This window comes from Mesoplodon densirostris, chromosome 5 (genome assembly GCF_025265405.1).
Source record: "Mesoplodon densirostris isolate mMesDen1 chromosome 5, mMesDen1 primary haplotype, whole genome shotgun sequence".
Taxonomy (NCBI): Eukaryota; Metazoa; Chordata; class Mammalia; order Artiodactyla; family Ziphiidae; genus Mesoplodon; species Mesoplodon densirostris.
The window spans coordinates 68,311,396-68,337,881 of record NC_082665.1 but is presented as its reverse complement, the minus strand read 5'-3'; the positions used below and the strand labels follow the sequence as shown (position 1 = coordinate 68,337,881).

The 26,486-nt window shown below is 38.2% G+C and overlaps 1 protein-coding gene across 11 annotated transcripts in view; it reads left to right on the top strand.

The window, feature by feature from the left end:
* GOLGB1 (golgin B1) overlaps nucleotides 1–26,486 on the top strand; it is a 95,329-nt gene that overhangs the window by 14,845 nt on the left and 53,998 nt on the right. For 3 of the 11 annotated variants that reach the window (XM_060098991.1, XM_060098987.1, XM_060098998.1), the window contains exons 2-11: nucleotides 1,008–1,181; nucleotides 13,074–13,168; nucleotides 14,409–14,561; nucleotides 14,754–14,906; nucleotides 17,293–17,421; nucleotides 20,511–20,636; nucleotides 21,961–22,092; nucleotides 22,827–22,949; nucleotides 24,066–24,179; nucleotides 25,642–26,044. In XM_060098991.1, the coding sequence (XP_059954974.1) occupies nucleotides 13,076–13,168; nucleotides 14,409–14,561; nucleotides 14,754–14,906; nucleotides 17,293–17,421; nucleotides 20,511–20,636; nucleotides 21,961–22,092; nucleotides 22,827–22,949; nucleotides 24,066–24,179; nucleotides 25,642–26,044 (1,426 nt within the window). In that variant the 5' untranslated portion in view covers nucleotides 1,008–1,181; nucleotides 13,074–13,075. Of the gene's footprint in view, nucleotides 1–1,007; nucleotides 2,107–13,073; nucleotides 13,169–14,408; nucleotides 14,562–14,753; nucleotides 14,907–17,292; nucleotides 17,422–20,510; nucleotides 20,637–21,960; nucleotides 22,093–22,826; nucleotides 22,950–24,065; nucleotides 24,180–25,641; nucleotides 26,045–26,486 lie in introns of all 11 variants that reach the window. The other 8 variants (XM_060098993.1, XM_060098992.1, XM_060098997.1 and 5 more) reach the window with 6 other exon arrangements.

Here is a 26,486-nt window from a genome sequence, read left to right as displayed (position 1 = left end):
AATAAATGCTGGAGAGGGTGTGAAGAAAAGGGAACCCTCTTGCACTGCTGGGGGGAATGTAAATTGATACAGCCACTATGGAGAAACAGTATGGAGGTTCCTTAAAAAACTAAAACTAGAACTACCATACGACCCACAATCCCACTACTGGGCATATACCCTGAGAAAACCATAATTCAAAAAGAGTCATATACCACAATATTCATTGCATCTCTATTTACAATAGCCAGGACATGGAAGCAACCTAAGTGTCCATCGACAGATGAATGGATAAAGAAGATGTGGCCCATATATACAATGGGATAATACTCAGCCATAAAAAGAAATGAAATTGAGTTATTTGTAGTGAGTTGGATGGACCTAGAGTCTGTCATACAGAATGAAGTAAGTCAGAAAGAGAAAATCAAATTCTGTATGCTAACACATATATATGGAATCTAAAAAAAAAAAATGGTTCTGAAGAACCTAGGGGCAGGACAGGAATAAAGACGTAGACATAGAGAATGGACTTGAGGACACGGGGAGGGGGCAGGGTAAGCTGGGATGAAGTGAGAGAGTGGCATGGACATACATACACTACCAAATGTAAAATAGATAGCTAGTGGAAAGCAGCCACATAGCACAAGGAGATCAGCTCGGTGCTTTGTGACCACTTAAGAGCAGTGGGATGGGGAGGATGGGAGGGAGACGCAAGAGGGAGGAGATATGGTATTATATGTATATGTATAGCTGATTCACTTTGTTTTAAAGCAGAAACTATCACACTATTGTAAAGCAATTATACTTCAATAAAGATGTTAAAATAATAATAATAAAAAACAAACAAATAAACTTCCCTCTTAGACCTACATCCCATAAGTTTTGATATGTCATGTTTTCATTTTCATCTGTCTCAAGATAGTTTTTGATTTCCCTTTTGATTTCTTCTTTGACTTGTTGGTTTTTCAGAGTGTGTTAATTTTCACGTTTGTGAATTTTCCATTTTTCCTCTTGTTATTGATTTCTAGTTTCATGCCATTGTGTTAAGAAATGATACTCAGGACCTGGGGGAAGATGGCGGAAGAGTAAGACGTGGAGATCACCTTCCTCCCCACAGATACACCAGAAATTCATCTACACGTGGAACAACTCCTACAGAACACCTACTGAACGCTGGCAGAAGACCTCAGACTTCCCAAAAGGCAAGAAACTCCCCACGTACCTGGGTAGGGCAAAAGCAAAAAGAACAAACAGAGACGAAAGGATAGTGACGGGACCTGCACCAGTGGGAGGGAGCTGTGAAGGAGGAAAGCTTTCCACACACTAGAAGCCCGTTTATGGGCGGAGACTGTGGGTGGCGGAGGGGGAAAGCTTCGGAGCCACGGAGGAGAGCACAGCCACAGGGGTGCGGAGGGCAAAGCGGAGAGATTCCCGCACAGAGGATCAGTGCCGACCGGCACTCACCAGCCCGAGAGGCTTGCCTGTTCGCCCACCGGGGCGGCGGGGCTGGGAGCTGAGGCTCGGGTTCGGTCGGAGTGCAGGGAGAGGACTGGGGTTGGCGGCGTGAACACAGCCTGAAGGGGTTAGTGCACCACGGCTAACTGAGAGGGAGTCCGGGAAAAAGTCTGGAGCTGCCGAAGAGGCAAGAGACTTCTTCTTCCCTATTTGTTTCCTGGTGTGCGAGGAGAGGGAATTAAGAGCGTTGCTTAAAGGAGCTCCAGAGATGGGCGCGAGCTGTGGCTAACAGTGCGGACCCAAGAGACGGGCGTGGGACGCTGGGGCTGCTTCTGCCGCCGCCAAGAAGCCTGTGTGCGAGCACAGGTCACTGTCCATGCCGCCCCTCCGGGGAGCCTGTGCAACCTGCCACTGCCAAGGTCCCAGGATCCAGAGAAGGCTTCCCTGGGAGAGCGCACAGCGCGCCTCGGGCTGGTGCAACGTCACGCTGGCCTCTGCCGCCGCAGGCTTGCCCCGCACTCCGTATCCCTCCCTGCCCCCGGCCTGAGTGAGCCAGAGTCCCTGAATCAGCTGCTCCTTTAAACTCATCCTGTCTGAGTGAAAAACAGACGCCCTCTGGCGACCTACATGCAGAGGTGGGGCCAAATCCAAGAATCATCCCAAATTGAGGAGGTGGGCTTTGAGAACAAGATTTATGATATTTTCCCCTTTTCCTCTTTTTACAATGAATTATCCCAAATTGAGGAGGTGGACTTTGAGAGAAGATTTATGATTTTCCCCCTTTTTCTCTTTTTGTGAATGTGCCTGTGTATGCTTCTCTATGAGATTTTGTCTGTATAGCCTTGCTTCCACCATTTGTCCCAGGTTTCTATCCATCCGTTGTTTTTATTTCTTTAATTTTTAAGAAACTTTTTTTAACAATTATTTTTTAAATTTTAATACCACTATTATATTTTATCATACTTTATGCTATTTACTTCATTTTTTCTCTTTCTCTTTTTCCTACCTTCCCTGCATCCTCTCTCCCTACCTCCCTCCCTCCCTTCTTTCCTTCCTTCTGTCCGTCCTTCTTTCTTTCTTTCTTTCTTCTACTAATTCCTTCTTTCTACTTTTTCTCCCTTTTATTCTGAGCTGGGTGGATGAAAGGCTCTTGGTGCTGCAGCCAGGAGTCAGGGCTGTGCCTCTGAGGTGGGAGAGCCAACTTCAGGACACTGGTCCACAAGAGACCTCCCAGCTCCACATAATATCAAACGGCGAAAATCTCCCAGAGATCTCCATCTCAACATCAGCACCCAGCTTCACTCAATGACCAACAAGCTACAGTGCGGGTCACCCTACGCCAAGCAACTAGCAACACAGGAACACAACCCCGCCCATTAGCAGAGAGGCTGCCTAAAAACATAATAAGGCCAAAGACACCCCAAAACACACCACCAGATGTGGACCTGTCCACCAGAAAGACAAGATCGAGCCTCATCCACCAGAACACAGGCACCAGTCCCCTCCAACAGGAAGCCTAAACGACCCACTGAAACAACCTTAACCACTGGGGACAGACACCAAAAACAACGGGAACTACGAACCTGCAGCCTGCAAAAAGGAGACCCCAAACACAGTAAGATAAGCAAAATGAGAAGACAGAAAAACACACAGCAGGTGAAGGAGCAAGATAAAAACCCACCAGACCTAACAAATGAAGAGGAAATAGGCAGTCTACCTGAAAAAGAATTCAGAATAATGATAATAAAGATGATCAAAAATCTTGGAAATAGAATAGACAAAATGCAAGAAACAGTTAACAAGGACCTAGAAGAACTAAAGATGAATCAAGCATCGATTAAAAACACAATAAATGAAATGAAAAATACTCTAGATGAGATCAATAGCAGAATAACTGAGGCAGAAGGACGGATAAGTGACGTGGAAGATAAAATAGTGGAAATAACTGCTTCAGAGCAGAATAAAGAAAAAATAATGAAAAGAACTGAGGACAGTCTCAGAGACCTCTGGGACAACATTAAATGCACCAACATTCGAATTATAGGGGTTCCAGAAGAAGAAGAGAAAAAGAAAGGGACTGAGAAAATATTTTAAGAGATTATAGTTGAAAACTTCCCTAATATGGGAAAGGAAATAGTTAATCAAGTCCAGGAGGCACAGAGAGTCCCATACAGAATAAATCCAAGGAGAAATATGCCAAGACACATATTAATCAAACTGTCAAAAATTAAACACAAAGAAAACATATTAAAAGCAGCAAGGGAAAAACAACAAATAACACACAAGGGAATCCCCATCAGGTTAACAGCTGATCTCTCAGAAACTCTACAAGCCGAAGGGAGTGGCAGGACATATTTAAAGTGATGAAGGAGAAAAACCTGCAACCAAGATTACTCTACCCAGCAAGGATCTCATTCAGATTTGATGGAAAAATTAAAACCTTTACAGACAAGCAAAAGCTGAGAGAGTTCAGCACCACCAAACCAGCTTTACAATTGCTAAAGGAACTTTTCTAGGCAAGTAACACAAGAGAAGGAAAATACCTACAATAATGAACCCAAAACAATTAAGAAAATGGGAATAGGAACATACATATCGATAATTACCTTAAATGTAAAAGGACTAAATGCTCCCACCAAAAAACACAGACTGGCTGAATGGATACAAAAACAAGACCCATATATATGCTGTCTACAAGAGACCCACTTCAGACCTAGAGACACATACAGATTGAAAGTAAGGGGATGGAAAAAGATATTCCATACAAATGGAAATCAAAAGAAACCTGGAGTAGCAATTCTTATATCAGACAAAATAGACTTTAAAATAAAGACTATTAGAAGAGACAAAGAAGGACACTACATAATGATAAAGGGATCGATCCAAGAAGAAGATATAACAATTGTAAATATTTATGCACCCAACATAGGAGCACCTCAATACATAAGGCAAATACTAACAGCCATAGAAGGGGAAATCGACAGTAACACACTCATAGTAGGGGACTTTAACACCCCACTTTCACCAATGGACAGATCATCCAAAATGAAAATAAATAAGGAAACACAAGCTTTAAATGATACATTAAACAAGATGGACTTAGTTGATATTTATAGGACATTCCATCCAAAAACAACAGAATACACATTTTTCTCAAGTGCTCATGGAACATTCTCCAGGATAGATCATATCTTGGGTCACAAATCAAGCCTTGGTAAATTTAAGAAAATTGAAATTGTATCAAGTATCTTTTCCGACCACAATGCTATGAGACTAGACATCAATTACAGGAAAAGATCTGTAAAAAATACAAACACATGGAGGCTAAACAATACACTACTCAATAACGAAGTGATCACTGAAGAAATCAAAGAGGAAATTAAAAAATACCTAGAAACAGGGGCCTCCCTGGTGGCGCAGTGGTTGAGAGTCCGCCTGCCGATGCAGGGGATACGGGTTCGTGCCCCGGTCTGGGAGGATCCCATATGCCGCGGAGCGGCTGGGCCCGTGAGCCATGGCCGCTGGGCCTGCGCATCCGGAGCCTGTGCTCCGCAACGGGAGAGGCCACAACAGTGAGAGGCCCGCATACCGCAAAAAGAAAAAAAAAAAAAAAAACCTAGAAACAAATGACAATGGAGACACGACGACCCAAAACCTATGAGACACAGCAAAAGCAGTTCTAAGGGGGAAGTTTATAGCAATACAATCCCACCTTAAGAAACAGGAAACATTTCGAGTAAACAACCTGACCCTGCACCTAAAGCAATTAGAGAAAGAAGAACAAAAAACCCCCAAAGTTAGCAGAAGGAAAGAAATCATAAAGATCAGATCAGAAATAAATGAAAAAGAAATGAAGGAAACGATAGCAAAGATCAACCAAACTAAAAGCTGGTTCTTTGAGAAGATAAACAAAATTGACAAACCATTAGCCAGACTCATCAAGAAAAGAAGGGAGAAGACTCAAATCAATAGAATTAGAAATGAAAAAGGAGAAGTAACAAGTGACACTGCAGAAATACAAAAGATCATGAGAGATTACTATAAGCAACTCTATGCCAATAAAATGGACAACCTGGAAGAAATGGACAAATTCTTAGAAATGCACAACCTGCCAAGACTGACTCAGGAAGAAATACAAAATATGAATAGAACAATCACAAGCACTGAAATTGAAACTGTGATTAAAAATCTTCCATCAAACAAAAGCCCAGGACCAGATGGCTTCACAGGCGAATTCTATCAAACATTTAGAGAAGAGCTAACACCCATCCTTCTCAAACTCTTCCAAACAATATCAGAGGAAGGAACACTCCCAAACTCATTCTACGAGGCCACCATCACCTTGATACCAAAACCAGGCAAGGATGTCACAAAGAAAGAAAACTACAGGCCAATATCACTGATGAACATAGATGCAAAAATCCTCAACAAAATACTAGCAAACAGAATCCTACAGCACATTAAAAGGATCATACACCATGATCAAGTGGGGTTTATTCCAGGAATGCAAGGATTCTTCAATATACGCAAATCAATCAATGTGATACACCATATTAACAAGTTGAAGGAGAAAAACCATATGATCATCTCAATAGATGCAGAGAAAGCTTTCGACAAAATTCACACCCATTTATGATAAAAACCCTGCAGAAAGTAGGCATACAGGGAACTTTCCTCAACATAATAAAGGCCATATATGACAAACCCACAGCCAACATTCTCCTCAATGGTGAAAAACTGAAACCATTTCCACTAAGATCAGGAACAAGACAAGGCTGCCCACTCTCACCACTCTTATTCAACATAGTTTTGGAAGTTTTAGCCACAGCAATCAGAGAAGAAAAGGAAATAAAAGGAATCCAAATTGGAAAAGAAGAAGTAAAACTTTCACTGTTTGCAGATGACATGATACTATACATAGAGAATCCTAAAGATGCTACCAGAAAACTACTAGAGCTAATTAATGAATTTGGTAAAGTAGCAGGATACAAAATTAATGCACAGAAATCTCTTGCATTCCTGTACACTAATGATGAAAAATCTGAAAGTGAAATCAAGAAAACACTCCCATTTACCATTGCAACAAAAAGAATAAAATATTTAGGAATAAACCTACCTAAGGAGACAGAAGACCTGTATGCAGAAAATTACAAGACACTGATGAAAGAAATTAAGGATGATACAAGTAGATGGAGAGATATACCATGTTCTTGGATTGGAAGAATCAATATTGTGAAAATGACTCTACTACCCAAAGCAATCTACAGATTCAATGCAATCCCTATCAAACTACCACTGGCATTTTTCACAGAACTAGAACAAAAAATTTCAAAATTTGTTTGGAACAACAAAAGACCCTGAATAGCCAAAGCAATCTTGAGAACGAAAAACAGAGCTGGACGAATCAGGCTCCCTGACTTCAGACTATACTACAAAGCTACAGTAATCAAGACAGTGTGGTACTGGCACAAAATCAGAAAGATAGATCAATGGAACAGGATAGAAAGCCCAGAGATAAACCCACGGACATATGGTCACCTTATCTTTGATAAAGGAGGCAGGAATGTACAGTGGAGAAAGGACAGCCTCGTCAATAAGTGGTGCTGGGAAAACTGGACAGGGACATGTAAAAGTATGAGATTAGATCACTCCCTGACACCATACACAAAAATAAGCTCAAAATGGATTAAAGACCTAAATGTAAGGCCAGAAACTATCAAACTCCTGGAGGAAACCATAGGCAGAACACTCTATGACATAAACCACAGCAAGATCCTTTTGGACCCACCTCCTAGAGAAATGGAAATAAAAACAAAAATAAGCATATGGGACCTAATGAAACTTCAAAGCTTTTGCACAGCAAAGGAAACCCTAAAGAAGACCAAAAGACAACCCTCAGAATGGGAGAAAATATTTGCAAATGAAGCAACTGACAGGGGATTAATCTCCAAAATTTATAAGCAGCTCATGCAGCTCAATAGCAAAAAAACAATCCAATCCAAAAATGGGCAGAATACCTAAATAGACATTTCTCCACAGTAGATATAGACTGCCAACAAACACATGAAAGAATGCTCAACATCATTAATCATTAGAGAAATGCAAATCAAAACTACAATGAGATATCATCTCACACTTGTCGGAATGGCCATCATCAAAAAATCTAGAAACAATAAATGCTGGAGAGGGTGTGGAAAAAAGGGAACCCTCTTGCACTGCTGGTGGGAATGTGAATTGGTACAGCCACTATGGAGAACAGTATGGAGGTTCCTTAAAAAACTACAAATAGAACTACCATATAATCCAGCAATCCCACTACTAGGCATATACCTTGAGAAAACCATAATTCAAAAAGATATGTACCAAAGTGTTCATTGCAGCTCTAATCACAATAGCCCAGAGATGGAAACAACCTAAGTGTCCATCATCAGATGAATGGATAAAGAAGATGTGGCACATATACACAATGGAATATTACTCAGCCATAAAAAGAAACAAAATTGAGCTATTTGTAATGAGGTGGATAGACCCAGAGTCTGTCATACAGAGTGAAGTAAGTCAGAAAGGGAAAGACAAATACCGTATGCTAACACATATATCTAGAATTTAAGAAAAAAAAATGTCATGAAGAACCTACGGGTAAAACAGGAATAAAGACACAGACCTACTTGAGAATGGACTTGAGGATATGGGGAGGGGGAAGGGTATGATGTGACAAAGTGAGAGAGAGAGAGGCATGGGCATATATACACTACCAAACATAAGGTAGATAGATAGTGGGAAGCAGCCGCATAGCACAGGGAGATCAGCTCGGTGCTTTGTGACCACCTGGAGGGGTGAGATAGGGAGGGTGGGAGGGAGGGAGATGCAAGAGGGAAGGGATATGGGAACAGATGTGTATGTATAACTGATTCACTTTGTTATAAAGCGGAAACTAATAAAAAAAAGAAATGATACTCAATGTGATTTCAGTCTACTTAAATTTGTTAAGACTTCTTTTGTGGTCCAACATATGATCTATCCTAAAGAATGTTACATATGCACTTGAAAAAAGCGCATGTTCTACTGCTGTTGGATGGAATGTTCTATATATGTTTGTTAGGTCTTTTCTGTATAATGTGTTGTTCAAGTCCAGTGTTTCCTTATTGCTTTTGTGTCTGGATGATCTATCCATTGTTGAAAGTGGGATATTGAAGTCTCCTACTGTTATTGTATTGCTACCTGTTTCTCCCTTCAATTCTGTTAAAATTTGCTAAATATAATTAGGTGTTTTAATTTTGGGTTCATATATATTCACAAGTGTTATATCCTGTTATAGACATACAAGTTCATATCCTGTTATGTATGAATTGATTTCTTCTGTCATTATATAAAACCTTCTCTGTCTCTTGGTCAGTTTTTTACTTGAAGTCTGTTTTGTCTGTTATAAGTACAGCTACCCCTGCTTTCTTTTGGTTACTATTTGCATGGAATATCTTTTTCCATCCCTTCACTTTCAGCCTGTGTGTATCCTTAGAGATCAAGTGAGTCTCTTGTGGACAGCATATAGTTGGATCTTGTTTTTTTAATCCATTCAGCCACTTGATGTCTTTTGATTGGAACATTTAATCCATTTACTTTTAAAGTAATTATTGAAAGGTAAGGACTTACCTATTGCCATTTGGTTAATAGTTTTCTCACTATTTTATAGTTCCTTTGTTCCTTTCTCTTCTCTTGCTGTCTTCCTGGGTTTTTCAACTTCTGATGTATATTTTTTCATGTCCTAATAATTTTTAATGCCTTTCAGTTCTTTTCATAGGTTATGGTTCTGAATTGTATTTGAGAATGGCTCTTTGACATGCTTCCATTTCCTTTATGGATATTGTTTTGCTCATTTTCCTTATAATAACTTTATATGGAGATTGTGTTACTTTTCAGCTGCACATCTTCATGTTTATTTACTGTTGCTGAACTTTTAGAATACTTATTTTGCATAGCTTTTCTAACCTCACAGAGCTTCTGCTTATGTTTTCTACTATTGTTCAAATATATGGCAGCTGGATTTCTGAGATTTCCTGACTCTTGTCCTACCAACCCCATTTTATCTTTATATGGATCTTCCTTTGGTCTCTGTTAATTCTGTCTTGATGATTTTTCATTCTACTCTCAGAAAATTCTCCTCAGTGGAGGCCCTATTCTGAAAAAGAGCCCTGGCTGTTCAGTTGGAGAATGCATGTGGCCTGCGCTGCCTTAGCCACTTCAGACCTTGCAAGTTTCTTGTACTTACCTGTTGTTGGAGTGGGCATGCATTTCCCTTTTCCAGCTACTGTTCTTGAATTGGCTGGACACATTTTCCAGTGAATACCCACTGGATTTTTTGTGGTTCTCTTGGTATTAAGTCTGTTGTGCTCTTACAGTTTCTACAGGGGAGATAAAATTTTGCCTCTGTTCTCTAAGCGTTTTTGGCTAGGTCTGAGAATTAAATTGTTGTAGGAAAGATTAGCAGGAGAAAAGCATACAAATTTATTTAATATCAGTTTTATGTGGCATGGGAGCCCTTATAAGGAAATGAAGACCCAAAGAAGCAGTTAGAATCTAACATCTATACACTGAGTTGCTCAAACAGTAGTAAATTGTGAAAATGAGACAACAGAAGGAGGTCATTAATCATAGAGCAGTGACTTGGGAGATAAGGGTTAGTTTACAAGGTTTGTTTTTACAGATTTCTTTTGGGTTCAGCTCCCATTCCTGGAGACAATACTTTTCTTCCTGGTATAGAGAGAACATCTTCCATATGGGTGTTTTATCTCTTCCTTTCAGGGAGAAAAATGGGAGATCAGCACACCCTACTTTTACCTGCTGTTTTTCAAGTGCTTTAGCTCAAAATAACCCTTCTGCCAAGTGACATATTTTGGAGTGAGTGGCACATTCTGCTACCCTTTGCTTCCCTTTATTCCTCCTGCATGGGCAACAGTGATACACAGATCTTGTGGCTTTTGGTGTTTTTTCTATACCCATGTTTATTTTGGAGTTTGTGGGAAACTTTGCCTCATTTTATTTGTTTGCTTGTTCGTTTTGGTAAAGGCTGTCCATGGGTTTTTTATTTTGTTATCTAATTGCTTTGTCTGTTTTTATGTGGGAATTTAGGAAGATCCAAAAGCTATGCTATCTGCTATTACCATCTTCTCAGAGTCCTATCGGTTCAGGTTTTTTTTTGTTTTTCCTTTTGCTTCTTCCCAACAGGGTCTGAAAAATCTGAAGATAAAGTGCTTCTGCTTGATATGTTAGGTTCTATTATGACTATTTGATTAGTACACATTTCCGTGCCTAATAAAGACTTTAGTTATAGTGTTCATTTCCTTCATTAATGATTACTATAGAAAAATGAATGTCTAGAGCTAAAAAGAAAGTTTAGAGTCTGTGTCCTGGTGAATTTTGTTTGTTTTTTAGCTGACTGTAGTTGTGAGTCTCATAACTTGATGAGTGACTGATTATTATGTCCCTATGCACTTATATATGACTTTGTGTTGCCCTTTCAGTAATTATATATGTAGTTATATATGGTCCTATGTTGCCCTCCTAGTGGTTCTCTCTTCCTTTCCTGTTTCACATGTCTTTTCCAAATGCTATATGCTGCTTATCTAAGTAACCTGTTATAGAAACAAAGGTCTTGCCATTTCTTAATTAATGACCATGGCTGCCCTAAACACTGTTACTGAGTGGAAGAAAACTATAGCAGAGACTAGTTTTATTCAAGTGCTTATTTTGTGCAATAGCTTTTACATTTCTTCCTGCTGAGGATTTTAAAAGCCAAATAATATTTTGTCACTCAGTATAATTGCTTATAATAATGCTATGACAGTCCAGTTTATTTTGATTTTTCCTATCAAAACATTAATATTCTCACTCTTAAGGAGTTTATGGACTGGTAAGTGACACTGATCTGAATGAATGATTAAATAAATAATGAAGGAAAAAGGAAGACAGAGAGAGAGAAAGGGTATGTGTGCTTGCGTATGTGTGTGTGTGTGTATTCAGGTTGTCTGTTTCTTCTTGAGTGAGTTTTGGTGGCTTGATATCTTTCAAGATGTTGGCCTATTTCATCTATGTTGATGAATTTATGGGTATAGAGTTATTTGTCGTGCTCCTTTATTACTTTTTTTTTTTTTTTCTTTTTGCGGTATGCGGGCCTCTCACTGTTGTGGCCTCTCCCGTTGCGGAGCACAGGCTCCGGATGCGCAGGCCCAGCGGCCATGGCTCACGGGCCCAGCCGCTCCGCGGCATATGGGATCCTCCCAGACCGGGGCACGAACCCGTATCCCCTGCATCGGCAGGCGGACTCTTAACCACTGCGCCACCAGGGAGGCCCCTTTATTACTTTTTAATGTATGGTAGGTCAGTAGTGATGTCTCTCTCCTCTTTCATATCTGAAATTGATAATTTGTGTCTTCTCTCTTTTTTTGTTTGTCAGTCTGACTGAGCTTTATGTATTTTATTCATGTTTTCAAAGAATCAACTTTTAGTTTTACTGATTTTCTCTATTTTTGTATTTTCAATTTTATTAATTTCTGCTCTAATATTAATTTTCTTATTTCTGCTTAAATTTGTTTTAATTTGCTCTTCTTTTTTTAATTTCCTACAGAAGGAGCATAGGTTACTGATTTTAGTCATTCTTCCTTTTTTTCTAATGTGTGCATTTAATGCTATATGTTTTGAACAAGGATTACATTTAAATTTTAGTGAAACCACATGGTTTATTGAGAAAGCTTCCTGAAAGAACAGGTTCATGAGGCACACAAGAAAGAAAAATTTTGGGCTTCCCTGGTGGCGCAGTGGTTGAGAGTCTGCCTGCCGATACAGGGGACACGGGTTCGTGCCCCGGTCTGGGAAGATCCCACATGCCGCAGAGCGGCTGGGCCCGCGAGCCATGGCCACTGAGCCTGCGCATCTGGAGCCTGTGCTCCACAATGGGAGAGGCCACAACAGTGAGAGGCCCGCGTACCGCAAAAAGAAAAAAAAAAAAGAAAAATTTTGTTGAATTATGGGGTGTATATGACAGATTAGAAGTGAATAATAGTCTGGCAGGGGAAGGAATAGTTAGAACTCCATGTTTGCCAATGAAATTATGATGAAAGAAAAGGCATTAAAGATAACCTGTAAGGTGTATTATTTTCCACTAAACAATTATGTATTTGTATTTCTTTTTTTTTTTTTTTTTTTTTTTGCGGTACATGGGCCTCTCACTGCTGTGGCCTCCCCCGCTGTGGAGCACAGGCTCCGGACGCTCAGGCTCAGCGGCCATGGCTCACGGGCCCAGCCGCTCCGCGGCATGTGGGATCCTCCCAGACCGGGGCACGAACCAGCGTCCCCCGCATCGGCAGGCGGACTCTCAACCACTGCGCCACCAGGGAAGCCCCTGTATTTCATTTTTAAAACATTAGTGATGGTGATTAAAATCTCTGTGTAGTTGTCACTGAAAAGAACAGTGTTTGCCTACAGTGTACATACTGAAATGCCTTTTTAAAGACATCATGATGATGTACTCTGTGTCTAATATATATCACCTGCACAGTTTTCTTATTTAACTTGTAGATGATAGTTACCATCATAGGAGAAGCATGTATCTGTTTGACTGATTCTTATGTTTTCTTTCCTTGCAGAAATGCTGAGCCGATTGTCAGGATTAGCAAATGTTGTTTTGCATGAATTATCAGGAGATGAAACTGATGAGAATATGAGGGCTTCCTTAGAACCTGTGAGTAGCTCTGTTCTGAATTAAACTAATGAGAAATATGTTCCATGTTCTTCTGAGGACAAGAATTTAAGGTAGAAGGGTGTGAGCAGCCTTCCTTGTGCTAAGTGGAAGAGAAGATTAAGAAAAATATTGAGACGGTGTAAATTATCCTTTTCCTGTAAGTTTGTAGCCTATGAGACCCAGTGATGTGAATCAAGTCCTGGATGAGATTAGAAAGATTGTCCTCATTTGTCCCCCTGGGGCTTACTTAGTGCTAGATTATTTTAACTCCTCGGATATGTATTCCTGTTTCATAGGAAAGGTTTGAAACAACAAATGGTGGAACTGGAGCACCTTTTGGGTTTCAGACCATCTGTTTGCTATTGTAAATTCATCTATCACTTCTCTTATAGTTTGTATTGTATTTTTTGAAGGTCACATAGGACTCAAAAAAAGTCCATTCACTTTCTTAAAAGACAAGCAGTATTTCCTGATGATTAAGAGAATTTTATTCAACTACTCTCTTAATTTTAAATTTTGAGCTCTTCCACTAAATGTTTTGTGATCTTTGCTTCCCTTTATTTTTCTCTTTGGTAAAATTAGTATGATAAGACTGTAAATGAGATAATGTTTGTAAAATAGTTAACATTTACAAAATACTTAATACATATTACAAATGCTATGATAATAATTATTGGTTAATAATAATATTGGGTAATAACTAATATTGGGTAGTTATTATTGGAAAGATTTCTTTTTAAAATTTAAAATTTTTTTTATTTTTATTTCCTCTGCCAGGTAAGTATGAGCGTGTCCCTGTCCATCCCTGCACAGCCTTAGACGCCTTACAGTGTACACACGTGCTCACTTTGTTCCCCCTCCCTACCCATTCCCCCTCCTCCACCCTCCACCATCCTCCACACCCCCTCCTTTTCCACAACTCTCAGCCCCTCCAAACAACTCTTAAAATAATATCCAAGCAACATCTCTGGAGGACTTCCACAGCCCAGGGCATTCATTCCCTGGGAATTTTACCACTAGGCTGCAAGATTTACATAAGCCAAGCCCCATTCTTGACAACTAAGGCTCCTCCTTTCCTCCAACCCATACCCTGCCCCTGGGTCCTCATCTCCTCGGAAAAATTTCTTAAGTAAGGATATGAGTTGGACAAGAGATAAGATAAAGTTGGAATGAAGGACCTCCTGTTTAGAAGCTGATACCTTTTCCCTTGTAAATTGGCAACTTTTTGTCTAAATACCAGGAATTACCCCAAGAATCTGACATGGAATTTAATGATAGAACACAAGAGGATGTTCTGGAGCGCCTGGCTTATTCAGAACAGTTGGTGCAGGAACTAAAAGAAATCATTGGACAGAAGGATGCTCAACTACAGCAGAAGGATGAAATTCTACAGGTAGCATTGTCCTTTCTTGCCAAGCACTTGATAAAAGACATAACAGTCACTTTGATTTTTTTCTTCACTTAGATTATTAGAGAATCTGATTTCCCTACTAGTCTAAGATGATGCCTACTGAGAATAACTTGTTATATGCTGGATAAGTGATGAATAAGCATTTGTGTGTTTACCATCATTGTTCTCTGACAGGAAGAGAGAAAAGCTGCTGATAACAAAATTAAAAAACTAAAACTTCATGCTAAGGCCAAATTAACTTCTTTGAATAAACACATAGAAGAGATGAAGGCACAAGGAGGGACTGTTCTGTCTACAGAATCTCAGTCAGAGGAGCAACTCTCCAAGGTATGGTGACTGGGTATAATACACATTTTCTGAGTAGAAAAAGGCTCTCATTATAGCAGATCTTCACTAATCACAAAAATTTATGAAGCTAAAGTAATACAGCACTAAATGCAGTCCCTTTTTTTTTTTTTTTGCTGTATGCAGGCCTCTCACTGTTGTGACTGTCAACCACTGCGCCACCAAGGAAGCCCAATGCAGTCCTTTTTTTAAAAAAAAAATTATTTATTTATTTGGCTGTGCTGGGTCTTAGTTGCAACACATGGGATCTTCGTTGTGGCCTGCGGGATCTTTTATTTGCGGCATGCAGGATCTTTAGTTGCGGCATGCAAACTCTTAGTTGTGACATGTGGGATCTAGTTCCCTGACCAGGGATTGAACCCAGGCCCCCTCCATTGCGAGCTCAGTGTCTTAGCCACTGGACCACTAGGGAAGTCCCCAATACCGTCCTTTCTTTTTGAGCTTGCAGTCTAGCTGGGCTATGGGCCAAACACAGAATAAAAGGCCAACAGAAAATATGGAAATTAAATATTAGTTGTGACCTAGACTTTCAGGGAGTTAAAAAGGCTAACAGGAAGAAAAAAAAATTAAATTGAGGCATTTAAGTAGGAGAGGCACATAGCTTTTGGAGGAGTTTTATCTTTAGTTAGAAGATTAAACTAGGTGAACTCTAAGGTTTCTCCCACCTCTGAAATTCTTTAGTTCAGTGACTTGATACAGAATATTCTTTGTCTTTATATGGCCACATAATAGTATATTAAAGTTTCATGCATTGTGGGCTTAATCAGCTAGATTACTTTGGGCTCCTCTAAGTGATGCTCTGTAGGTTTATGACTGCCACCAACAAAAACGTTCAAGGTTGGGGATGGAGAGAGGAGTGAGGAAAGTGCCTATGCCTTTTGAGGAATAGAGCATTGTCCTAATACTTGTTCTTATTACCTTTCCTCTATGGTTAAACCCCAAATATTCACATTCAGCCAGCTAGTTAGAGAACAAGAAACTTCAGTTGTTTGGAGAGTTTGGAATAGAATACAGAGAGGCCAGCACATCACAGTACACATTACCAGTTAGCTTAGATGTAACTCTATGTAAGAAACCTTTTAATTTTTTCTTAGATTTCACCCTGTTTTATTTTTTGACCCACTAGTATTCTTATTCACAATGATTTTAGTTCTTGGGAAATGAGAGTTTAATCAATTCTCTAGGCACAACCTTTGGGGTCACTAGTTAGCTCACTAGTACTGTGGTTCGTCTTTCCTTCCTGGATGTAATGCTCAGAAGATACTACTTTTCCTGAATTGATAGCCTTATTTAACTTCTCAAAGCTTATTTTAGAATCTTCTCTTACTCTTCTCAACTAATGTATTCATTTCGATTCTTCTTTTCTTACTTTTTGTTTTTTTCCTCTCATTATTCTTTCTTCCCCCTGGCTGTGGTAACACCAACCTGTCTCTCCCCATGTGGCTTTGTTTCTTTTAACTTTTTCCCTCTGCTATGTTGTTAGATTTTTAAATCATCCATTTTATACTCTACCTTTTTTTTTTAAAGCTCTGAGACCTTAAACAAATTAGCATCTTGTAGCTTCATTTCCTTCCTCTGTTAAATAAAAGGGTTGGATTAAATGATTTCTAAGTTCCAGCAATCAGTCACAGTAGCTCTTTAACTATTGTGTACCCATGACAGAGCTTGATAGTCTCTGGAAAGCGTAGTTGAAGAAATGATGGCAATCCTCAGATACTTGACTATTATGTGGAAGAAAGTGTAAAATTATTCTGTGTGGTTCCAATAAGCAGGCTAGGTTCATTTTGGGGGGTAGAGGCTGGTGGTGACTTCAGATGGGAGGTAGAATCTGGTTCAGTCGAAGGAAGAGATTTTGGGAAAAAATAGATTATTGAAATGTTTGAATTCCTCCCCCCTCCCTGCCACTGTCTCTTTTATGATGCTTTGCCCCTCACTTAGCAGCTTTGTTTTCCTAAATTCTGTCCTCTTGTTCTTCAAGGCAGTGAGACTGAGTTTTCTGTTATGTTTTAGTCCTGTATGTCACTGACTGGTTTTGTCCTCAGACTAAAAACTATAAAAATGGGAAACATGGTTCCATTTCTTCCAAGTATTGGCTCCCCTCTGGTATCTTCCTGCTTTTGGTTGCTCTCCAGCATTTTCAGATAGCTGTTTTTCTATATTGTTCAGTTTATAGTGGTTATCTGAGGGAGGATGGTTCTAATAGGAACTACTTGGCCATACTGAAACTGGAAAACTCTAAGATTCATTCCTTGTTGTTAGGTCAGGTGTTATTTTTTGCTCCCATCAGTTGGATAACACTATAATCAAATGGCTGTATAGGGCAAATTAGATTCATTTATTTAAATGACTTTATCTCCTACATTTTCAGCATGACAAGAGTTCTACAGAAGAAGAGATGGAAGTAGACAAGATAAAACATAAACTCCAGGAGAAGGAGGAACTAATAAGCAGTTTGCAAGCCCAGCTTAGCCAGGCACAGGCAGAGCAAGCTACACAGGTAAGGGTGTAAATCACCTCATAATCATTAAGTTAACAAATCACTAAAAGCCCAATGGATTATTATATGACTAATAACATTAGTTCTATAATATTTGTCTATGAATCTGTCACTTTCCTTCCTTCCTCCTTCCTTTTCCTTCTCTTTCCTCCCTTCCTTCTTTCCCCACTAAGTCTAGTAATTTTACTAGACTGTGCATTGGTGTTTGTCATCCATGGCTGATATTTGTAGATACCCAGTATGCTTTTTCAATATTTGGTATTGCACATTTTTATTTCTGAAGAGTTTTCTTGAATTATATAGCTGTAGTATTTAGTCTGTTTTCTTCTTTGGGGACTTCTATTATCCATATGTTCCATCTTTGATTATCTTCCATTTTGTCACTTTTGGTTCCTTTTTACCTCTTCATTTCAAAAGTTTCTTCTTTTTTTCTTCTTATTTTATTTAAGGCATTCTATTTTATGTTTATTTACTTTTGTGTTCCTTCTTGTTTTGTGCTCTTTTCTGAAATGAATTTTCAGAATTCATTTTGATTCAGCAGAATCAAATTTTTCCTGAATTCTGTCACCTCATTTCTGAGTTTTTCTAATTCTCATTTTTTAATTTTATTCTTTCATGTCTTGTATAATTTTCTTAATTTTTCTTAACACCTGTTGAAATAAATTGCAATTTTGATTTTTTTAAAATTAATTAATTACTTTTATTGGAGTATACTTGCTTTACAATGTAGTGTTAGTTTCTACAGCAAAGTGAATAAGCTATATGTATACTTATATTCCCTCTTTTTTGGATTTCCTTCCCATTTAGGTCACCACAGAGCACCTAGTAGAGTTCCCTACGCTATACAGTCGGTTCTCATTAGTTATCTATTTTATACATAGTAGTGTATATATGTCAATCCCAATCTCACAATCCATCCCATCCCCACTTCCCCCTTTGGTATCCATATTCGATTTGTTTTTTGAGCATGCCTATGGTATGCTTTTCTCACCTGCTCCTTAGTTTTCTTTTTTTTTAATAATAACTTTGGATGGGATTTGACCTTGATCATTTTATGTTTCTTATTTTTGTGTGAAATTAATTTTCCTAAACTTTTAGAAGGAGGCTTGATTCAGGAAAACTTTTTTTGTTTAACAGACTTTTTTCTTTTGTTGTTTTTGTGTTGTGTTCAAAGATAAGGCAGGTGGATTTCTGAGATTTCCTGGCTTTCTTCTTCCTGCCCTTCACTCTGGTCTATACCAAATTTGCTCAGTAGTAATATAATGTGGGTCATGTGTATAATTTTAAATTTTTTAGCAGCTACATTACAAAAGGTAAAGAAGAAACAGGTAAACTTAATTTTAACAATATATTTCATTTAGTTCAATTTATTAAAAATATACTTTTAACATTAATATAAAATTATTTTTGTGTAAATTTATAATCTTTTTTTTGCACTAAGTCTGAAATTTGGTGTGTATTTTATATTATATATCAATTTGGATGCTAAATTTTCATTGGAAGTACTTCATCTGTGTTTAGATTTCATAAAATTTCCAGTTGAGAAAATAGATTCATATACTCAAGTTGTTCCATACATACATAGAAACTTTCTAATAACTGAACTGAGTGCTGAAACATCATTTTCCCTTAATATTTGCATCCATGTTTAGAAACTGGTTAATTACTTAGAATCGTTAATTTGACTTTGAAAAACATATCGGCTTTAAAGCTACATCTGTGAGAAATGAAAGCACATGTCCACATGAAGACTTGTATATGCATGTTCAGAGCAGCTTTACTTGTGAAACCAAAAACTTGAAACAACATGTCTATCAACAGGAGAATATTTAAACACACAATGGAATACTACTTAGAAATAAAAAGGAATGAACTATGTATCGGTAGTACACCTTTATTTTAAACTTAAAAGTGTGTCTATACTTATTTTTGAACTAGAAAAATAATTCAATAAATATAAGTATTTATATTTTAATTACCAATTATGATTTACATAGGTATCAACTGTTATTCATGCTCTCTGCATAAAGTATTCTAATAAACACATCACATAGGTGTGTAGGAAAAAAATTATTTAAATGGAATCAATCCATTGCCACTGGCTAGATAGCTGGTATGTTTATTGTAACACTAGGAGCAATATGCACACTTACTACTTGCACAACAATTCAGCAGTATATTATGTGATGCAACAAGTGAAGTGAAATATAATCATACCAAAACACAATTGTATTTAATGGAAAAATAATTTATACTTAAGTTAATTAAAATTAAATAATATTAATAATTAAATTTCTCATTTACATTAAGCATATTTCAAGCCCTTGATAGCCACATGAATTGATATATGAATATATCATAGTTGATAATGAATATTATAGCACGTGTATAGCCCTTTGTCTTCTATTTCTGTTATCCCTATTCTGTTTAATTTCTATTTCACACCTAGAAGTCTTTTCTTGGTGCAGTTGGTGTCTTGGAAAGCAGCCCTGATGAGTTAGTTTTGAGACTTCAGCTGGGCCAGATTGTTCTAGCACTTTTGTCCTTTTTACTGTGGACCCCTTGCGTTCAGCCAGTATTGGAGAATGGGACAGCCCTGCCAATTTAAGCTGTTCTAAGATTGGCCAACTGGGCTTTCCAATAAGAATTTACTAGCTATTTGCGGGTTTTCCTGTTCTCAAGGCCATCAGATGTTGCTCTGTTGCTGCCTTCTTCCTATTGTACAGACTCTTAATACCAGAGTCTTTTGGTGGCTTGTCTCTACCTACTTGTATTTTGGGGTTTGTAGTACTACCTTCCTAATTTATTGTAAATATTGTCCATGGGTTTTTGATTTTATTATCTAGTTGTACTGTCTGGTTCTTTGTGAGGAGTCAGAGAAACTGAACAACTGCTGCTATTGTTTCTGTTTTCCTCTGACAAATAATTTTGATAATTAAAAAAAAAAACACAGTACATGCAATTCCCTTCAGTGTTAAGTAGAAATTAGAAGGATATTGGTAGGTATTTAGGGAAAATGAGAAAAGGAGGTCCAAGAATTAAGAGTGCCAATTCTTTTGCTTAAATATTTTTTTCTTCTATGTCTTCAGTTTGCTAAGAGTTCAACAGAGATGGAAGAATTTTTAATGATGAAGAAACAGCTCCAAGAGAAGGAGGAACTCATCAGCACTTTGCAAACCCAGCTCAGCCAGACACAGGCAGAGCAAGCTGCTCAGGTAGGCTGGAAGATACCTCAGAATCATTAGAATAAAGAATCATGAAAGTTTAAGATTATTACATGACAAGTCAATTCAGACAGTCTATTTTTAAAACTTTAGTAGATGGAAGTATAGTAGCTAGAATATTACAGTAGAAATTAGAAGGGTGTGGTAGTAGAAGAAATTAGAAGTGTTATTTACCTTGATGAATACACCCATAGCTTAATTTATGGCTGTTTCTTAGTTCTACAGGCCCAGAAACTTGGTTTTAATAGCACACAGAGACTCTGTCTTTTAGGAAGGAATGAGCTTATGCTAAGTTCAAAAGAGACTGTTAGATAAACCAAAAGAAATACAAGTGATTAGGTCCATTATTTCTTTATAGTAAAATCTTAATGATAAGTTATAGTCAGAAGATTACTTAGTGATTATGTAATGAGAAAGTGGTATAGGTTGTGTGATTCAATGTTAAGAGGCACCAGTATGTGACTTTCTTCTTCATAGTTATTTCTGCTACCAGGACCAGACTGTTTGGACTGGCATCCTCAACTCTTTCTCTCTATTTTTCTAAATTTCCAGTTTGACCACCCACTCATATTTTTCCTTTGGGAATGCTTTTGACTTAAGAAACATTTTTTTTTCTTTTTTCCCTCAAGTGCCTTTGTATAATAGCTAATCTTATCCATTGGGTGTTTGGTGTTTATTGATAACTTGTAGTATTAGTGGTGCTCTCTGTCTATGGATGACCTACTGCTGTGTATACATTTAAAACTGGATATCCTAAAATCCTTAGTTTTACCTATTAGCTTTTATTGTGTCCTTTTTTGTACAGTGTAGGATGGAGAAATACAAAATATTTTTACCGAGTGGCTTAAAACATGGCAAGCCAAGATACACACACACACACACACACACACACACACACTATGATGAATCCGTTAATACATTTATGTGAATTAACAAATCCGTCGTAATACAAGCCATTCAGAGTGTGCATCGCAAGCAACAATACAAACTGAAAGTATTTTGAGAGGTGAAAGGGGTTACTTGCATGTGACAACCAAGGAAGGTTACATGGAAAACTCAGGATTTAGGTAAAACTATGATGGATAGATAATATAGTTTCAACAAGGTGGGGAAAGGTGTTCCAATTGTGGGGAGTGGTGTAAGCAAAGTCTCAGGAAAAAGAATATGGTACATTTATGGGAAAGGATGCGTAGATGTGTTTGGCTCATGAAGGACTCCAATGCCTATACATTTGAAACACAGGATTTCAAATTCATAGTGATTTCAGAATTCAGATAATCAAAGATATTATGAAGATTTTTTTTCTCCTACCTAGAAGGAGAGCCAAGGTTGGTTCAAGGTGTCACAAATTGAAAAATCAACAATAGTTGAAGGACCTGTGCAAAATGGACACGCGAAGAGCTGTTTGGCATGCTTAACCACAGATCTTAAGGAAATGAATAAGCAGGTGCGCACGCGCACATACACACACACACAAAAAACCTATGAACAAAACAAAAACACTGCTACTGAGCAACTCACAACCAGTCAATTTATTTCCATTTCATTTTGTTAAGAGCCAGTTACAAATGAGGGTGATCTAGAAGGCTGAAAGTAATGACAGTTGAAAATAGCTGTCTGGGGAGGTGGTGTGGATTTGAATGGAAATATACCGAGTTCTTTGGTAGAAGCAATTCTTTGAAAATGAGATCTGAAAGAAAGATTTGTATTTCCAGTTGTAGAGAATCTTGAGTAAAAGATACATTAGTTTGAAGTTTATATTTATAGGGCATGAGAATTTCACTGAAAGTTTTTGAGCGTGAGTGTGATGTTCAAAGAATTGTCTAGGGCTTAACAGGAATCTAACTTTGTACCTCTAATATTCTGATCTCCTTAGATCTTTTAAAAATATACCTCTTGTATATTTAAACACTTCTATTAACCATGCAAATACAGTTTTTATTCAAAACTTATGTTTAGGCTGACTTCTGAATTTGATGGTAGGCTTTCTCTCTCATTCCGAAGTTAGCATCAAAGCCTATCTCTCTTCCAGAATTCTCATCCTTGGCACTCAAAATTTAATCTGAAAACCTTATTGTCTATCAATTCTCAGTGTCTGTATTTGGAGAATAGTCTGTGAGTTTTGTTTGTGCGATATTCTGGGAGTGTAACTTGTATAGTTTCTCTGGTGTGTGTCTTCAGTTGAGTTCCATGCAGCAGGTGGTCCGAGAGAAAGATGCCCGCTTTGAGACACAAGTTCGTCTTCATGAAGATGAGCTTCTTCAGTTAGTAACCCAGGCAGATGTGGAAACAGAGATGCAACAGGTGTGTTGCTAAAACTTAGTAGAATGATTGTAGTTTTGGTTAACATTTAATTAAGTTATCACAGCACTTTTCCACCCTTACCCACTGCTCTTCACTTGGTCTGGGTTTGCTCATTAATTGCCTTCTTTTTGGTGTTCTTCTCTTCTGTTGCATATTGCTTATTTATTTTCCCTTACCTTGCCTCTTACCCCTCTAATCAGGTTGTCACTACTCAAAAGCTCAGTTTAACTGGCAAATGTATGTGGTAGTCAGAAATTGGTTTCTCTTTAGTTTGCTGATTGTAGCTACTTTTGTGCCTTGAAAACCTGATCCAAAGCTTCAAAAACAATGAAGTCAGTTTTAAACTTTAGAAAATTTAAAGATAAAAAGCAGAGATTTTGAAGCCATAAGGTCTTTTATTAACTCATTCATTATTTTCAATTCATTGAGTTATTTTTGAAAATTGGCTTCATTGTTTTTAAGTTTATCATCTACTAACTCAAAAGTATCTGTTTCTGTTTAGTATGTAGTGCAGTGTGGTACCCAAAGGCACTCCAGTGGTATTTCATGGCTGATTCATTTAATTGTTTTTGAGTGAAAACTTCTTCCAAGTTCTAGGCAATCCTTCAGAATATACCACTAAATAAAGTTAATTTATATAGCACTTTTTAAAGTAGAATATTAATATATACGTGTATCTTTGACTTATACATTCAACAAATGTTTATCAAGTGCCTGTCCCATGCATGAAACTAGAAGAGAAATGGTTCTTGCCTATAGAGAATATTCTCTTTGGTGAGTGGGATATATGTGTACCTATGTTATTTAGGTACAGGACATGACTATATAATTTTAAAAGTGGATATGTGTAATAAATATCTGATTATGAAAAAGGCTCCCTAATTCAGGGACTTCCTTGTGTCAGTTTGGTTGTTGTTGGTGCTCTGAAGAAGACATTTTTGGAGATTCTTTGTTGCTGCTGGATGGGAAGCGTGGCATGCTGGTGTCCGACCCTTTAATCTGTCATCCTCAACATCTAAAAATCTTTAAGTACCCAAGTCTACCTGACATTTTGAAAGGTAAGCAGATAATGATGCTCATGTGTTAGCACATTATGTCTAAACGTTTTCTTCTCAGAAATTGAGGGTGCTGCAGAGGAAGCTTGAGGAGCATGAAGAAGCCTTGTTGGGCCGTACTCAGGTTGTGGACCTGCTGCAACAGGAGCTGACTGCTGCCGAACAGAGAAACCAGGTACTGCCTTGTGATCTCTACTACCTGCCTTGGGAGTATTCATTTCCACTTTAGTTTGCCAGGCAGCAGGTATAAAATCCTGTTAGAAGCCTTCAGAGAACTGATGCCATTTATTCATTCTTTCAACAAATTCCCTGTGCTTAAGTGGTGGTGATACTATGATGAGCAAAATATATACAGTTCCTTCCCTCATGAGGCTTACATTTCACATCTTTTATTGTTGCTCTTTTCCTTTGTGATTTTAGGTCTAGGGTCCTAGTTTCTTTAGAATGTCATATTTTCCTCTAAGGAGTTTCTTTTCTGTCAGTTTACCCCTTCTCTGTCTTCAGTGGTTCTTGTGCTTTATGTACTGTCCCTTCTTTGTTTGTTTTGTTGTTTAACTTTATGTTGGTTTGAAATAATCCCACCATGCAATATTCCCTTAAATTTAAAGTGATTAAGGATGCTGATGTTCTAAAATCTTAAACTCAGGTATCCTATTCCCTGACTGTAGCCCATCCTGTCATTCCCTTTCTTGGGCTGTCCTGACTTTCATTCTTATTAAGATTCCTTGATCCTTTCATGTGTTGCTCTGGTATGTTGGTTCTTTCTTGGCCTCGCTCCTTTCCTTATCTGCTATAGATCTGCGACTGACCATTTGGACTACTCCTTTACCAGCCCTTGGATGCCCTATGTCCCTGCCCCTTCACATCCAGGGAGCCAAATCCTAATGTGGAATCAGTGCTATGGTCCACATTCTCTGCTTGTTCATCTGGGTCCTACATGCTGCTGGAGAAAGTCATATCCTTTCTTCTTAATTTTCAACTCTCCTTGAGAACGACTGTCTTTCTTGCATAGAAACATGCTCCCATATCTCCAGTTCTAACAGAACCCATACCCTGACCCTGAGTCCCCTTTCTGGCTGTCATTGGTTAGTCAGGTTCAAATCCTAGTTGTGCTACTTACTAGATAGGTACTATGGAGATAGTTACATATGTGTGACTTTATGGTAAGTTTCCCTTCTCTGCTCCTTTTAGTACCTTATAAGTATCTCTCTCATGGCCTCTAATATTTTGTATTATAATGATCTGTTTAAGTGTGACTCTCCCACTGAACTCTGAGTTCCTTGAGGGCAGGGACTGGATCCATTTATTCAGTATTTATTGAGTACCACGTACTCAGTATGCCAGATATTATGCTAGATGCTGGAGAACAGTGATGATAAAACAGACACAGTCCCTTTCCTTATTGAACTAATTTTGTATTGGGAGACACATAAGTGAAAAGCTAATGACACAAATAAATATATATATGAATAGAAACTGTCAAAAGTATCAAGAAGCAAAAACAAAGGGTCTTATGGAATTGTAGGTTTGGTCCTGAGTGTCTAGGCCTGGGCTTCACCTAGAAGAGGCTGTTCACTATGCTTATTGAAATGAAAGAATGAATTTATGGTTCATGAGGCTTTGTCTTTTTTTCTTAGATTTTCTCCCAGCAGTTACAGCAGATAGAAGCTGAGCAGAGTACTTTAAGGAATACTATAGAAACAGAAAGACAGGAGTCCAAGATTCTGATGGAAAAGATGGAACTTGAAGTGTCAGAGAGAAAGCTATCTTTCCATAACCTGCAGGAAGAAATGCATCATCTTCTAGAACAGCTTGAGCAGGCAGGTCAAGCCCAGGCTGAACTGCAGTCCCGGTACAGTGCTTTGGAGCAGAAGCACAAAACAGAAATGGCAGAGAAGACCTCTCACATTTTGAGTCTTCAGAAGAGTGAACAAGAGCTGCACTCTGCCTGTGATGCCCTAAAGGATCAAAATTCAAAGCTTCTCCAAGATAAGAGTGAACAGGCAGCTCTTTCAGCTCAGGTCATTCAGCAGCTGGAAGGTCAGTATTTGATTGCATTTGATGCCCATTTGTCTAGCATCCCTTTAAAATTTCCGGGATCTCTTAGTGACATCATTTGCTTAAACCAATTGAATGAATAGAATGATTAAGAAAGGTGTCTCTTCTGAACTCTTTGTTGCATTTCTCCCATCTCTGACTGAAGTTATAATCTGGCTTAATAAAATTATTATTATAGTACTAAAAACTATTGATAGTAATGTGTCAGACATTAAAAAGAACCCTATGTGAAACATAACTGTGGTCTGAAGGGTTCACTGACTGAAATGAGTAGGATTTGAATTAATTTGTGGAAAACTCAGGCCAGATCAAGCTGCAAAGGTAGGGAGACTGAATTGCGTGGAGTCATCTTTACTTCTAAAGATGGATCTGAATGCTTTTCTTATAGCTGAAAATTTCTTTTTAAAGAAAACTTTTATCCTTT